This window comes from Haemaphysalis longicornis, unplaced genomic scaffold (genome assembly GCF_048455015.1).
Source record: "Haemaphysalis longicornis isolate Haplotype H1 unplaced genomic scaffold, Haemaphysalis longicornis Haplotype H1 scaffold_7, whole genome shotgun sequence".
Lineage (NCBI taxonomy): Eukaryota > Metazoa > Arthropoda > Arachnida > Ixodida > Ixodidae > Haemaphysalis > Haemaphysalis longicornis.
In genome coordinates this window covers 44,245,928-44,260,118 of record NW_027526422.1, presented here as the reverse complement: position 1 = coordinate 44,260,118, position 14,191 = coordinate 44,245,928, and the positions used below count along the sequence as shown (strand labels likewise).

Here is a 14,191-nt window from a genome sequence, read left to right as displayed (position 1 = left end):
TCTTTCCTTGTTTTAAGACATTTTTTGAGTCATTCCTGAATGAGAAGGCGTTGTTTGCCTGCAACATTATTTGGCTATACGTAGATGGTGTTGAAATCATGAGATATCGCTTCACACCACGGTATTGCCTACACAATGTGAGGAATGGGGCCAGTGATGTTTCCATGCTCTCAGTTCTTCTTGCCAGCCAGTCTTGTTCTCTAGGAGTCAAAGACCTGACAGCAATGCGGTCATGCAGCTCAGAAATTTTCTGTTTGTTGGGCAAAACTTTAAAATGCCTTAGCCTGTTTTTTGTTCATTTCCTTGTGGCATGGTGGAGTTTGTGAAAAGAGCTCTGCAAATGACTGAAGCCGGCTGTGAGTCGCTTTCAGAGAGAATTTGAATTTTACATCAGATGCTCCGCAGTAGAAGAATCGAGTGCAGTGGCTTTATGACCTGTGAACTCCGTTCTGACTTCTAAATAAGTATAAAGTTAAGAGTGCTGTAAGTTCGCACATATAATCCGTCCCTGAAAAAATTCAGTGCAGATGATGTCGAAAAACAGTAGCATCCCCTCCTATTTCCTCCCTGTTCCTATCCTCTTGTTCCTTGCATAGCCCTCACTCAACACAACGTCCCCCATCCCCCTCTCTTCCCCTTCTGCACTTCCCGCCGATCCAATTTCTCTCCTCTCCCTTTCTACCTCCGCACATTCGCCTTCTCTCTAACCCTCCTCCCATTTCCCTATCCCCTTCCCGTCCCCCTCGTGCTCTACTGCTGTCTCCCCTTTTCTCAAATACACTTCACGCCCCTCTATTCCCCCTTCCTCTTTTCCTCCTCCCCTTCTGGTTCTCTGCCTCCTCCCTGTCTTTTTACATCTCTCCCTCGCCTTAATCCTCTCCCGATTGCCCTGACCACCGCCCCCTCTGCTTCCTCGCCTTCCTCCACTCGTCCTGTCCCTCATAGTTTGCACTTACCCATTTTTTCTTGGCTGCCCCAACCTCACCACATCCTTCTTTCCTTCCCCGACCCCACATCCTTCCGCCCCCACTTTTCTTGCCATCGTTCCCCCTCCCCTATTCCCTCAGTTCCCGCCCTCCGTCCCCATTTCGCTACACCGCTCCTCCGATCACCCTCCTCTAATCCTTCCCCATCTCCTGTATTATCCCCACTCCAGTCGCAGTCCTCGGCTACGTGCGCCCTTCCCGCTGCACTCTTTTCGCAACCTCCTCTCCCTGTCCCTCCACGATTCCCCTCGCCTTCTGTTTGCTTTTTCCCCCCCTCCCTCACCAATCACGTTCCCAATAAATTCTGGCAGGTCATTAACGCACTATTGAGCCGGATAACCAGTGACATTTATGGCTGATTCTACTGACAGACGGACACATCAAAATTTACGTGGTTAGATATCCCCCAAATGACCATTAATAACCCGCACCCCCATTATGCTTCTTGAGAAGAAAAAAAAAATGTCCCAGAATATTTCCCGAACCATTGACCGTGTAATGCAACCTTTCAATCTTCAAAAAAGAAAAAAAAAAGAAAAAAGGAGCGCCGCACAATTACGTCGTGCTTATTCAGATAACGAACGTACCAATGCCGAACGAACTTAATTCGCTGTTTTTTTACCTGCAAAGAGCGCATTACAGGGGGAAAGTGCAACCAAAGATTTAAACGGAAGGGCACATCTATCGAGCTAATTACTTGCAAATATCTGCTAGCTTGTCAGAACCCATTGTGCCGGGGACGGTGCCTGTTTTCTCATGCTTTTCTACGCCCGAGAATGCCGGTTTGGGCTTGTTGATACTAGATTGTAACGGGAAAATTGCCCTGGCAAAGATGGTGATGAAGAGAGGGGGGCACATAGGGCGCTATCTACGGCGCACAACAGCATCCGACTTCGGAAAGGCAAGCGCACTCGCGGTAAAGACAGGGTTAGGGGAAAAAAAAAAAAAAAAAAAAAACCCTTTTGGTTTTCGGTCGTGAGCTGACTGGAAGTGAGCGGAAGGAAGATTGCAATGTCGGCTGGTCATGACGCGGGCTTACGGCGTGGCTTGCATTGCGCTGAAGCTGCATCCCGGGGCAAAATTGTTGGTGCGGGTTATACGCGAGAAATTTCGGTACTATTCCGTGGCCTGTATTCGGGCAGGTTATACTCGAGAAATTGCGGTAGTGTGCCGTGTCCCGTTGGGGCTCCGCTGGTCAAAGCTGGCGGAATATTGCGCCCGGCAACAAGCGGTGCCTGTACTACTATACTGCACAGTACCTGCATGTAGGGGTGTGCAAATATCTCGATGCCGTCCTTGTACCAGGTGATGCGCGGCCGGGGGACGCCGCGTGCCACGCAGATGAACACGATCTTGTGGCCCAGGAAGAACTCGTAGTCGAAGTGCGACGCCTTCTCGATCTGGGCGCCCTGCGATTGCACGCACGCATTGCTCGCATCACGTACGCGTCCATTCGCCGGTTGAGCAGCTCCCGTCTTCCTAGACACCGTTCACTGCTTCCTCGTTGTTTGGGAGCTAATCTTGTCATTCGTAAACGGGATTGTACCGGTCACTTCTCGTACAGAACACAGTCGAAGGCTATCACCCATTAGGCCTGAAACATGGAAAGCCGCTTTCTTGTGGAACAGTTTCGTTATTAGTATTGTAAAACGGCAATACAAGAGCGTATTTTTTAAAAAAAATCAGCTTCGTTGAACAAAAATATCTAGCATTCTGATGCAGTGAACTCTGTGTTACCAATCTACATATATTTTTTTTTATTTACGTTTGTGTTAACGCTGTAATGAGCCGCGCAGTCAGATGCCCCGCTTTCTCTAATTTTTAATGCACATTTCAGAACCGTTAGAACCAGCCAAGGGAACAATGGCCGACTTCAATTCTAATGTGGCCTAAGACTTAACGTTAATTTGTTTTAGTTACCGCTTCAGCATATCATCTCGGCCATCACCTCAGCTACCCGTGCGGTATTTCTGTCGGTCCTTCGTCGTAACATCCAATTAAGACCAGCGGCCGGCGGCGGGGCCCGAAGGGGCGATTAATTAATTTCGAAATGCGCGCGTACATTTCTCGGTCGTCTGGAAGATAACGGGGCGCGACGAGCCGATCCGGTGACGAGACGAAGACAATGAAGCTGCGCGGTCTGCCCTTAGGGAAGAAGTTCGGGCCGAGTTGGCGTCGCCGCCAGGAACTCTCTCTCTCTCTCTCTCTCTCTCTCTCTCTCTCTCTCTCTCTCTCTCTCTCTCTCTCTCTCTCTCTCTCTCTGGAGAATAGAAAAGGCACCGCAGGAACACGTCTCTCTCTCTCTCCATACTTCCCTCCCTGTCTCTCTCTTTGTCGTGAGAAGAGAGAAGGCACCCTAAAGAACACGTCCATCCCCCCTCCCTATTTTTCTGGAGAAAAAGGTACTCCGGGAACACGCGTCCCTCCATCCCCTTCCGTCTCTCTCTCTCTCGGGAGAAGAGAGAAGGCACCACGTGCGTCCTACGCGGACAAGGAATGACAGGAGACGTACCTGCGGGCTCAAATCGAAACCCTCTTCCCATCGCTTTCCCGTTGTGGACAACGTCGGGCTCTTTCTGCGCGAGTCGCGCGTACGTACATTTGGTTACTCGAAAGCCAAACCCCTTTCTCCCGCCTCCTCCTCCTCCCCCCTCGCGAACAAAGTTCCTTCATTCCCGCGTACCAGCAGCAGCAGCTGCCGTCACGCGCCCCTGTGTTTCCCCGAGGGAGTCCCTTTCTTTGTCCATTGTCTCCCCTTTCTTCCTTAGGCATCGCTGCCTTATCCTCCATCCTTATTTTTCTCCCTCATCTCTTTCTTCGCAGTATTGACGGAGGCTTTTCGCTACACTTTCCTTAGCCGCGTTCCTATTCCTCGGCCTCCACAAGCTCCGATTTCGCTTTTCTTCCTTTCCCTTAGCATACTCCTCCCGGTGCGTGTTTGTCTTTATCTTCTTCTTTCTCATCGCGTCGGCCTCCTCTTTGTCCTCTGTCGCCATCCATAAACAACCTCGTTCATTCGGGCTGGCGCAATAATCTTTCTTCCCTTCGCATTTGTACTTCTTTTGGGCGGCGCTGGTCTGCGTCGCGACGCGTGTCTCGTCGCGGCTTTTTTTTTTTTTTTGTCGGACTGTTTTATTTCCCAACGATTGCCCTCCTTTTTTTCCAGCCCGGCCCCAGCCTATTTCTTTAACTTAAAATTTCCCTCGTTACAACGGAGGTCTGAACTTTGGTTGAACTGAAAGTTTCTCAACTTTTTCCTCATTTTGTGCGTATTGTGTTTGTCGATCCCCGTGCCGTCGTATCGAGCAGCGTGCATTTTCTTGCAGTGCTTCACCTTTTTTTTTTTTTTTAGAGTCTTTCGATTTTGCTTCTCCCTTTGTTTTATCCCCACAGTTTTTGAGCGGCTCTTCGTACGCTTTGAATGAGTATTACCCCAGCGTGCAGGCGGCGCGGGTTATTGTCCGAGAGTTTCGTGCTCTTGCGAACGGTTCCGCGGCAAAAACCCCGTTGTTAACTCCCCTTTCCCTCAAAACCTCGACCCCGCGTGAACGTGAAGCCGTCCTATCCAACTCGGTGTTTGTGCAAGATTATGTTCGGTGGATCGGCCCACTGGGTGTGGCAAGGGCTGTACGCCTTTTTTTATTAGATTTGCGTTTAACCGCGGCAGAATTTGTATAGCCTCCTTTCGAGCGTCGTCCCACGGCCGTGGTCGCCTGTTCGTGCCGCTCGCTCCGCTCCCGCTGTCTCCGCACAGCCCCGCTATACGCAACAGCGTGTTTCTGAAGGAATTCGGGGGACGCCGGATGAAAAGATAAATGTTTACTACTCTTAGGTCCTTCTTCACGGCATCATATAAGCACACTTCGTCACCATCACCATCCCTCCCTCCTCCCTCCCTCAACACGTCCGAATCAGTCAAATACCTGACGTCCACGAACCGCAATCTTCTATTCAGTGTGTGCTCTCTCATATTTTCGTGTTCGCGTTTTATTTGTCCTCGACTCTACGTGCTTCGTTGGCTTTACTCCCGTTGAGCAAGAATGTTCCACGAGCATTGTTTTATGTGACATTTCCGCACCTTCCCCCCAGAAATGTCTTGAATTCCCCGTGGAGTAATTTTGACATCACTAACCGAGCGAACGGAACCGGGACAGCAATAAACCGTTTTTTTTTTTTCTCGCGAGGTTGAAGCGCCAAGGCTTCAGCGGCTTAGCGAGCTGTTTTAATGACACTTAACTGACTTTACCGTCGTAAAATGGCTACCGTCGTAAAAATGTACGCACCTTTTCGCCCATTTGTGCCCGTTTACCTGCGCTTGTTTATGAAATCTCCCCTGATTTTTGCTCTCTAAATGTGCGATACTTTTATCACCCCCCCCCCCCCCCCAAAAAAAAAAAGAAATACAAAGGTTTTGCTCGAATACTTTCCTCGGGGATTCAGATGTAGCTTTTCTCACGCAAGCGTGCACGATGGCGCGTGTATGCATGCTTGACTACATAGCTACGGCGCAGCGCCATATGACGCCACTTTAACTGTTGTGGGGCATTTAATAGAGGCTGTTTTGCGCGTAGCCGTTGACAGGGCCCGTAAACAGCGGAGCTGGGGGTAGACCTAGTTTCTTCCGGTTTTGCTAAGTTTTGATAGGTTTCGCTTGGTTTGGTAAGTTTTGTTCGGTTTTGCGATGTTCTTGCTAGGCTAGGCTAAGTGTGGAGAGGTGAGGCCAAGTTTAGCCGGATTTTTCAAGGCCGTTCCAGTCGGTCCCGGGGTATCACATGGGGTAAGAAGCTAGGTCGACCGGCAGCTATACTCTTTTTCCAGCCTTGCACCACAAGTGCAAGCTGCGCCATCTTTTTTGCGGTTTAGTAGCCCAAGAAAGACTATCACCTTTGAAGTTGTACAGTAAGGGGTGCGCATACGCGTATTTCCCTTGTGCTCCCACTCGAGCCGTTGCGAAAGCCAGCTTCACTGTAATAACACCCTATCTGCGGTGGTGCACCCTTTACAGGCGGCGCAGTTTTTTCTTGCTATTTTTTTTTTTGCTAACGCCACCGGACCAAACTCAAGCTTAAACAGCTCTGCTGTTAAAAAGAGATACAGTGGCGTTGCAGTGCAGTTGCAATGAAGCTAGTTTAATTAAGATTGTCGTTAGGGCGCGTGTTTTCTGCGTCGGGTGTGCAAACGGAAGAGGAAAGAGGAAAAGGGGGCAGCATAGCGAAGGCGAGAGGATAAGGCCAGCCGGGCGACATTGTTATTTCCGGGCTGGCGACCCACGTATCATTCTCTACTGTGTCTTGCGGGCCGGCACACTTTAGGGAAGGGGGACGAAAGAGGGAGCGGCTTGGCTTCAGCGTTCGGCAGTGACACGGGGCCGTACTATTTAGTGGCGCCGATTTCCGCGCATGCCCCCCCGGGTCGCTCTGCTCGCCACCATCCAAGCGCGCTGCTTTATGCGCGCGGTCTATCAGAAACGCTCTCGTTTTCTCATCGCGCCGCGGCTCTTTCGTTTCCGCCGCCGCGGCATCGGAGAACCGACCCTTGCGCGTCGATTGCTTCTCCGAGGAAAGTGGTGGGGGGAGGGGTCAAAGCAGCAGCGGGGGAACGAAATCGAACGCCTTTCTTTCCCGCGCGCTCTCACCCCCCTCCCGCCTCCGTGAAAGATGGTTCCTTCCGAGGTGCGACATCTGGGCGCACTGTTTTACGGGAACGAGCGTACACTTAGTCTTTCTCGCCTTTCACGCGTTTGTAGCTTTCTATTTTCTCGTTCACTCCTTAAGCGTCTCCGTGCAAGACCCCGCTTCTCCCCTTCTATGTGTGTGCTAGCCTCCGCGTTTGACGTCGCATCCCTGCGAACGCTCTGCTTTCTCTTAGCGTCCCCGGTGCGCTGTCCTAATGAGACGGCGGTTCGTTTCGCCTTGCTTTATTGCAATGACGGCGTGTTCCTCTCGTTCCATTTTGTTCTCTTAGTTTCATCGACGCAGCTCGAGGGATGTTTGGAGAGCGCTGACCTTCGGGTTGGAACAGCAATGAGAGCTCGTTCCCTGCGCCGCCGCCCGGGGGTATCGGTGCTGAGACGTGGACGTTGTAATTCCAGCTGTTTTCGGCGAATTCTCGTTTTTTTTTTTTGTTCCGTCCCCGCTATTCATCGCCGTTAAGTAGTCTTTTCTTTTCCTCGTTTTCACGCACGCAAGCATTTTCGGTGAGTCGCCTCTCAAAGGTACTTTGCGGCCGGCGGAAAAACTCTTATTTGGACGGGGAGAGGTTCTGGCTTTGGGAAGATGACGGTTATTATGCCGTGATGTCATCTCCTGGGATTGCGGCCATTACGTCCGATTTCTCCTTCCTTTTTTTTTTTGCGGGTTGTCATTGAAAGCCAAGAAATTTTCGTCGGTCTTAGTTTTATACGTACGCATCAGTTGCACCGAATCTGTGGAAGCGGAGAAGCTTCTCGCCACGAAAGGGAATTGGGAGACGTTCTTCTTTCGATGTTCATGAACGAAGGCCACAGATTTTGCACTGGGCGCGTTTCTTTTATAAGTTACTTTGTCTGTGGGTTTATTATAACTGCCGCCTCACGTTCTAGATGGATACAGGCGATGTAAGTGCGTGGTTGTATTGGCTTTCCAGTTCACAGGTATTTCTGTGGGTTGAGCGTCTTGCCGTAAACCGTTGGTGATCTTGAATCGGCTGGCTAACATTTCGCTGCCTAACTATACCGCGACTTACAGCGTCTACATTGCGTTTCACTTGGCGATTTGGTTTGCGAGATGGGTTGGTGAGGCAGGAGCGAAAGCATTTGCGCGGAAAGCTTTCTCCATTGGTAGGAGCTCTGGAGAGTTTTATTCAGGGAGCGTTATTACAGCGGAGCTGTTATATCCCGCTTTTTTTCTCTTGCGGCCGTAGGAAGAGAAAGCCGCTCCTCTCCTCCTCACTTCACTCCCTCTACCTTCAGCTACCTGTTCGCCTCCGGCGCTTGATATGTTGACATGATGTGTATTGCCCCTGAAAAATGTCTTTCCAGCAATGCATTTGTGATTAGAAGTGAAGCCGACTTTAAGAATTTCTGTGTAAGCGTGGTCTTTGTACGCTGGCTTTCTCGCATTGCGCGTCGCGCAGTGAAGCCTACTCACGGTCCCGGCGAATGCTTCGCCGACGGGACGGCGCGGTTTGAGCGGAAGTTCGCGGCCAAACCCACACAGTGGAATGGCTCTGAATTTTCATCCCCTCTTTCCCCTTTAAAAGCCTTTGAAGTGCTCCTGTGGGCAAGTCGCGTAGTGCTTTCGTTAAGCAACTGTCGTCGATGAGGAGTTGCGTTGAGAAGAACAGAAGCCGAGAGACGTAAGAAGAGACAAGGTCGTGCTCACGTTAGGGTTGTCGTAGTACTCCTTCCGCTTGGGGTGCGTGTAGAAGATGTATCGGGCCGAACCCGAGGACCGCATGCGTCCCCGGCCTCGCTTGCCTCCGCGGCCTTTGGCGCCCTGCGCCTCGGTCAGCAGCAGCGTCAGCGCCACCGCCACCGCCAGCCAGCACGCCAGGAGCCGCGATGACATCGTCTCCAAGACCCCCTTCAAGCCTCCTCCGCCGCCTCCTAGCCGCTGCTCCTCGGGGCCGTTACTCTGGGGGCCCCGGGGCTCACCACCACAGCCGCTGCAGCCGCCGAGCTCGTCGGACCGCCGCCGAGGTTGAGCCTGGCAAGCACGGCGCGCAGCGACAGCGGCGGTCAGACAGCCATGCTAGGAAACGTATGACATCGAGACAAGGCGAAAAGCTGTGTTGTTGGTTGCATGACGGCATTTCTCGGAATATTTTGACCCATGACCTGACCCATCCTTCGAAACGTCCCCCCATCCGAAGAATACAGCCCGATCCACAGCTTGTTCAGCATTGCTTGCACAGCAATTGCTTTTTTTTTTTTTTCTGGTGGGAAAATTATACCGTTCTGTTCAGGTTGCCTCTAAGCCAGTCGAAGCTGGCGGAAGTTTACTGCTTACTGCTGGCTGTTTAACGTTAGCTCTGAGAAAAAAAAAAAAAAAAACGTGGTATTTGTCGATTAATCTTTAACTCTAGCGAATGGCCAAATTTCATCAACAGATTTCAGATCCATCGGTGATGCTGGACGAAATTTTCAGGCGGTCCAGAATGGGGCCATTCCGGCTGCGATAGCAGTTCGCCTGCTTACGTTTGCTCGGATGAACTGAGTTCTCGCAGCGGGCTTGTCACGTTGTTATTTTTTTTTTTTTTTTGCTCCCTGGTTTGCTACTTAACGGTGGATAGCCGCGTACACAAAGATCTGTGTTATCAACCACTTGGTGGCGCTTTCAACAGCAGCCCGTTGTCCCGGTCACGGACAAAAAAAAAATCATAAATTGCAGCGTTTCAAATTCAGACCTTCCGGCCCCTCTACACCCGCGTCCAGACTCTTTTTTTTTTTTTCACAGAAAATGTTTTAATTTTTCCATCAGCGTGTTTAATGCTCCAGGAAGACCATAAAATGCATCATACGAGATTCCGGCACTAAAGACGCTGCGGTTTAAACTGACTATTTTTTTATTAAAAAATAACGTGCTATTTCTCCGTAAACGGGGTCACTTGCCCTGAAAATGCATTTCCTTTTCGATAAATCGAGCGGGTATAGCGTTGTCGATCGTGGCGTAAGACACAAACCAAACCATGAAACGCGCTCTTCGCGGGAGACTTGAGCGCGCGAACGAGCCATTCGTTTACGCAGGCCAATATAAGGAGGAGGCGTTCAAATTGTGCCAGTACCATTAACGTAACAAACTGCTGAACTGGCCACTTTACGAGCTACCATTTTCGCGGCTGCCTTAAATCTGAGCTGTCGAAACAGCACCGCTAGGAAAATTTACGCAAGCTCCCAGCTGTTGTACGCTTTACTATTATTTTTTGGCCGCTATTGAGCCGCTCGCTGCGCTTGGAGGACATCGTTAATACTGCTGAGCATATACTTCTCTTCGTTGTGGCTTCATTCCGAAAACGTTGATGCTTTGTCACTGTGGGAGGAGGGGACGCTGTAGTTCTGGTCTCGCTCGCCATCTTCCGAGCCACGTCCGCTTTCTCATTCGTGTCGCCCGCTTCGTTGTGCATGTCCCCCAGGTGTTTCAATTATAAGCTTTGTAAAACACATAGTCGGATTCTTCGTCGCTTTGGGCGAGCGTTGAGGAGCCCGCTTCTTCGGACATCCTAAGCCTCGCCTCGTCGTCTTGAAGAAATCAAGACGAGGGGTTGTGCGAGGAGGTGGAGCGAGGCCGACCCTTTTATGTCCCCGAGTAGTCCCGCGCAGCACTTGGATGAAGATTGATAGTTTGATTCGGGCCAACGCTTCGCGCAATTATTTTCAATTCCCCTTCGATCCGAGGTTCTCAGTCTCACTAATGGAGATTTCTTTTCCCGCGTCGCTACTTTTGCGGGTGCCCTTTTTATCGCGCCGCTTCGGTACTTTTTATCCGTGCCGCGCTTGTTTTGACAGCACTCGAGGATTTTGTCTCTGCGACACTTAGCTCGGGGTGGCTGTACTGTGGAGGACGCCTGTCTACTTGGTGGAGAGGAGGAACGGCGCAGCGGGGAATGGCGACGGCGAAACCCTGTTCGTGAAACGAGAACGCTTTGTTCTTGAAACGGGGGAGTGCTGGCGCGAATCGGCTGCGATTCGTAGATGCGCTCTTGTCTTTCTGTCGTGAGGCATTGAACAGCCGAGTTGGCTGTGAGACGACGCGTGCTCAGCATTTTTTTTTTTTTGTGTGTCTGAGCCGATGCATTGTGCCGCTGGATGCTCGCTGACTGAATAAGTGACACCTGGGTCTTGTGGTGCGTGAACTTGTGTGTGTGTTTTGCGCGAGTTCGCGTACACGCGTTCGCGAAGGCGTTTGTGGCGACGCTAAAATCCTAATATTGCTAAGGATTGCTAAAGTATTTGTTTGCTTAGTTTTGCTGAAGTCGGTTGCTTTTGGGGAGTTTCGGAACTCGACGTATACTGGCTGTTTGGTGCTTCGGGGGCGAAAATATACTTCTGCTGCTAGAAAGAGGTCGCGGGATTAGTCGCTAGCAGCGGAGAATAACTATTCCTACTAGTTTTTTTTTTATTTTTGTAGCATGGAAGCGTAAAAAGATAGCGCCCAGGTGTTCAAGTTGTGACACCCGTTAGGTGACCCCAGATGGTTTAGAAGGGGGAAGAGAATAGTGAAAGGAAAGGCCATGTGAGCCGGGCGTAGAGCCCGGTTTGCTACCCAGCACTGGGGTAGGGGTGTTCAGGATCCAGCTGGTTTAGATTTATTCACTGCGCTCAACTGGTGTTTATCACAAAGGCAACGTTTTTTTTTTTTTTTTTTTTGCGCATTGAACTCTGCAGTCGATTCATTCAGCCCCGAAAACTAAATCAACTTTCGTGTGCGATGAGCAAGGCCCGATTCCACTTATGTGGATGATTGCGACGCCTATGTGCTGGAGCGGTGAAAAATAGCGCGAGACACGGCTTTGAAAAGTTATCCGTTTTTTTTTTCATAAAAATTCGTGAGGTGTGAAAATGTGTCTAGTGCAGCATAATAACTTGTGGTTTTCCAGCTGGCTGCGTTGTGGGACATTGGGAAATTGCATTGTTTCCGAACTACCAGTGTCATATTCTATAGTGGAGGCAATTTATATCTAATTGCTTCAGTTTTTCTCTTTGTAATTGAATTTGAGGGGAACAATCATGAAGGCTTTTTTCATCGTTGCGCCATGTTTTCATAAACATTCAAACAAATTGAAGAAATTCACGCCTGAAACGCAGGGAGCTGTTGTCCTCTATGCGACTTGTATACGCCAGAACTCCGGACGTGGTTGGGAAACTTCGGATTTGCGCTTCAGGAACATGCTACGCGGTCTGGCCCCTGTAAAGCGTGCTCTGCCGTAAGTGGAATGAGCTGGTGGTGAAGCCTGCTCAGCGCCCGACCGAGAAAAAGGACTGCGGCGGGCAATTTGCGCTGGCTGGCTGCCTGGCTGGCCGCTTTCCTGACGCCGTCAAGGCAGCGACTTCAAAGGAGGGAGAGGGAAATGTCTTAGGCTGTTAGATTTATCGCACGCATGCACGCGCATAAGCAGAAGATGGAATTGCCCTCCCCGTTTAGCTGCGTGAACCAGACGAACACGGGAAGTTTTGTGCGCGCGTATTTTAACCACGATTTAAAACTACTATCGCACGCTAAAAGGGTGAAATAGGCCGTCAGCCGCTCGTGGTACGTTACATATTTCGACATCACGTACGCGCCACGCTAGTGCGAGCGTGTTTTCTTAACGCACCGTGCAGGGCAGCGCGTTGTTGTCGCGTCGACACGCTTCATTGTTGTGGCTGGCGAACGCTGGTAGAGACGCGCTTCGTGTTTGTTCTAGGCCGTGTTTCAGGTGTTTTAATACCCACTTCAAGTTTAAAGATGTTTTGGAGAAACCGGGAATGCAGAAGCTGTTTACTGAAATCTTTCAGGTTGCTTTGAACGTTAGGTGTTGTAACTATTTGCAACTAACTAGCGTTAATAATAAAAATTAATGTGTTAATTGAGCGCACAGTGATAAGACGGCCGCGTAGCACTACGTCTGCTTCTAGCGTCCTTAAAAAAACTGGCTCCAATCCACGCTGGGAAGGTGGCTGGAAAGCGAAGCTTTTAACGACACCTGCAACAATTGCCCATGCGACGTCACTTGAATTCACACACGTGGCTCTACAAAGAGTGAAACCAGATATTCTGCCAGCCGTTACCTGGAATTCGCGTGGGCGGCGTCCCTAACGCAGCAGCAGCGTCGGCCACGGCCGGGCTAGAGCGAGCCCGGCCGTGAGTCGGGAAAAAGAAAACGGAGAGGAGCGCCTTTCGAAGGGTGAGACAGCGTAACCTAGCCATCCTAAAATGCTCGCTTTGGGGTACACCACCGCGCGACACAAGCGCAGACACCGAAACAATGCGCATGGGATCTTAGTGAGTCCCATTTATAGCGATTTAAACTAGTTAGTTTAGGTCACGGGTTCGATTCCCGGCCGCGGTGGCCGCTTTTCTGATGGAGGCGAAAAGCAAAAACGCCCGTGTGTACGAGATTGCGGCGTACGTTAAAGATCCCCAGGCTGTCAAAATTAATCCGGAGCCCTCCATTACGGCGCACCTCATCGCCTGCGTTGCTTCGGCGCGTTAAACCCTACAATCAATCAACTAGTTAGTTTAGTAAGCTTGAGAATTTCGAGAAAGCTTAGGGAACTTTTATAATCGCTATTTATCAGAACCAGTTGCTACTTTCGTCTTTCGTAATACCTCTGAAAACACAACCGAATTGGTAATCACCAATTTAGAAAACGGAGTGCCATTCGTAGCAAGGAATGGGTAAAATTTAGCGTTTCTCTAGCGGCCAGATGTCTGTATGTGGTCTCTGCATTTTGTTTTCCCGCCCTGCAAACCAATCCTTAACGTATGTTTGCCGTGCGGCCACTTAATTCCGTCGGGTGCGAGTTACTCTGGAGGTGCTGTCGAACAAGTTAATCAAGCCGTGCGAAGGCACCGCGCAATGGACGCGAAGCTGCATCAGAACAGGCCCAAAAAAACCGTCGCTAAAGCAGACGACAAAGCCGTACCGCCGATGCCGCCGCCGGCGAGCAGGCACTTCCGCGCGGGGAACGCTGGGTAAAGTCGCCGCGCCATCTCTAATGCGCTCCGTGAGTGAAACCTTCCGCCCCCCTCCCTCTGCTGCCGCCTCCGACGCGCTGAGAGTTTGTTTTCCCGCACGCCACGAAAGAACTGTTGGCTGGTAGAGCTAGAAAGCCTTGCTTTAAAAACAAGAAAACTGGTGCAATCAAGGAAAAAGAAAAGACTTATTCAGTACAGCTACACCGTTAATAAGGTGAGCTATGCAGACGTTTTCCCTGAATGGAGTTTCATGGTCACACGCGGTCATTTCGTCGTTTGAAAGCTCTATTTCGTTTACTAAAGTTTATTAAGTTCACGAAGCTATCAAGATAATGAATGAGGACTAGTTCTCGCCTTCGACGCTGTTCCAGCCGTGGTCACTCCCTTTCACGCGGAGTCATTTGTTAGAACACCACTCCAGCCTCACTTTTCGGCCATTACGTCGAGGTAGGTGCCAGTTATTGACCCTTTTCTTTCACTTGGCGCAGCTACACGGGGTAGTAAGCTGTTCGCCAACGACTACGGTGACGGACGTCCCATCTACGAACC

General features: G+C 50.5%; 2 protein-coding genes across 3 annotated transcripts in view; one reads left to right on the top strand and one right to left on the bottom strand.

The window, feature by feature from the left end:
• Positions 1 to 14,191, top strand: part of Plod (procollagen lysyl hydroxylase) — a 152,119-nt gene that overhangs the window by 55,570 nt on the left and 82,358 nt on the right. The gene's annotated exons all lie outside the window — the stretch shown is intronic.
• The window catches only part of LOC144145415 (immunoglobulin domain-containing protein oig-4-like), a 44,937-nt gene that overhangs the window by 1,965 nt on the left and 28,781 nt on the right, over positions 1 to 14,191 (bottom strand). The window contains exons 2-3 of the mRNA XM_077677026.1: positions 8,348 to 8,671; positions 2,246 to 2,395 (exon numbers count right to left, since the gene is read on the bottom strand). Of these exons, the coding sequence (XP_077533152.1) occupies positions 2,246 to 2,395; positions 8,348 to 8,533 (336 nt within the window). The 5' untranslated portion in view covers positions 8,534 to 8,671. The remainder of the gene's footprint in view (positions 1 to 2,245; positions 2,396 to 8,347; positions 8,672 to 14,191) is intronic.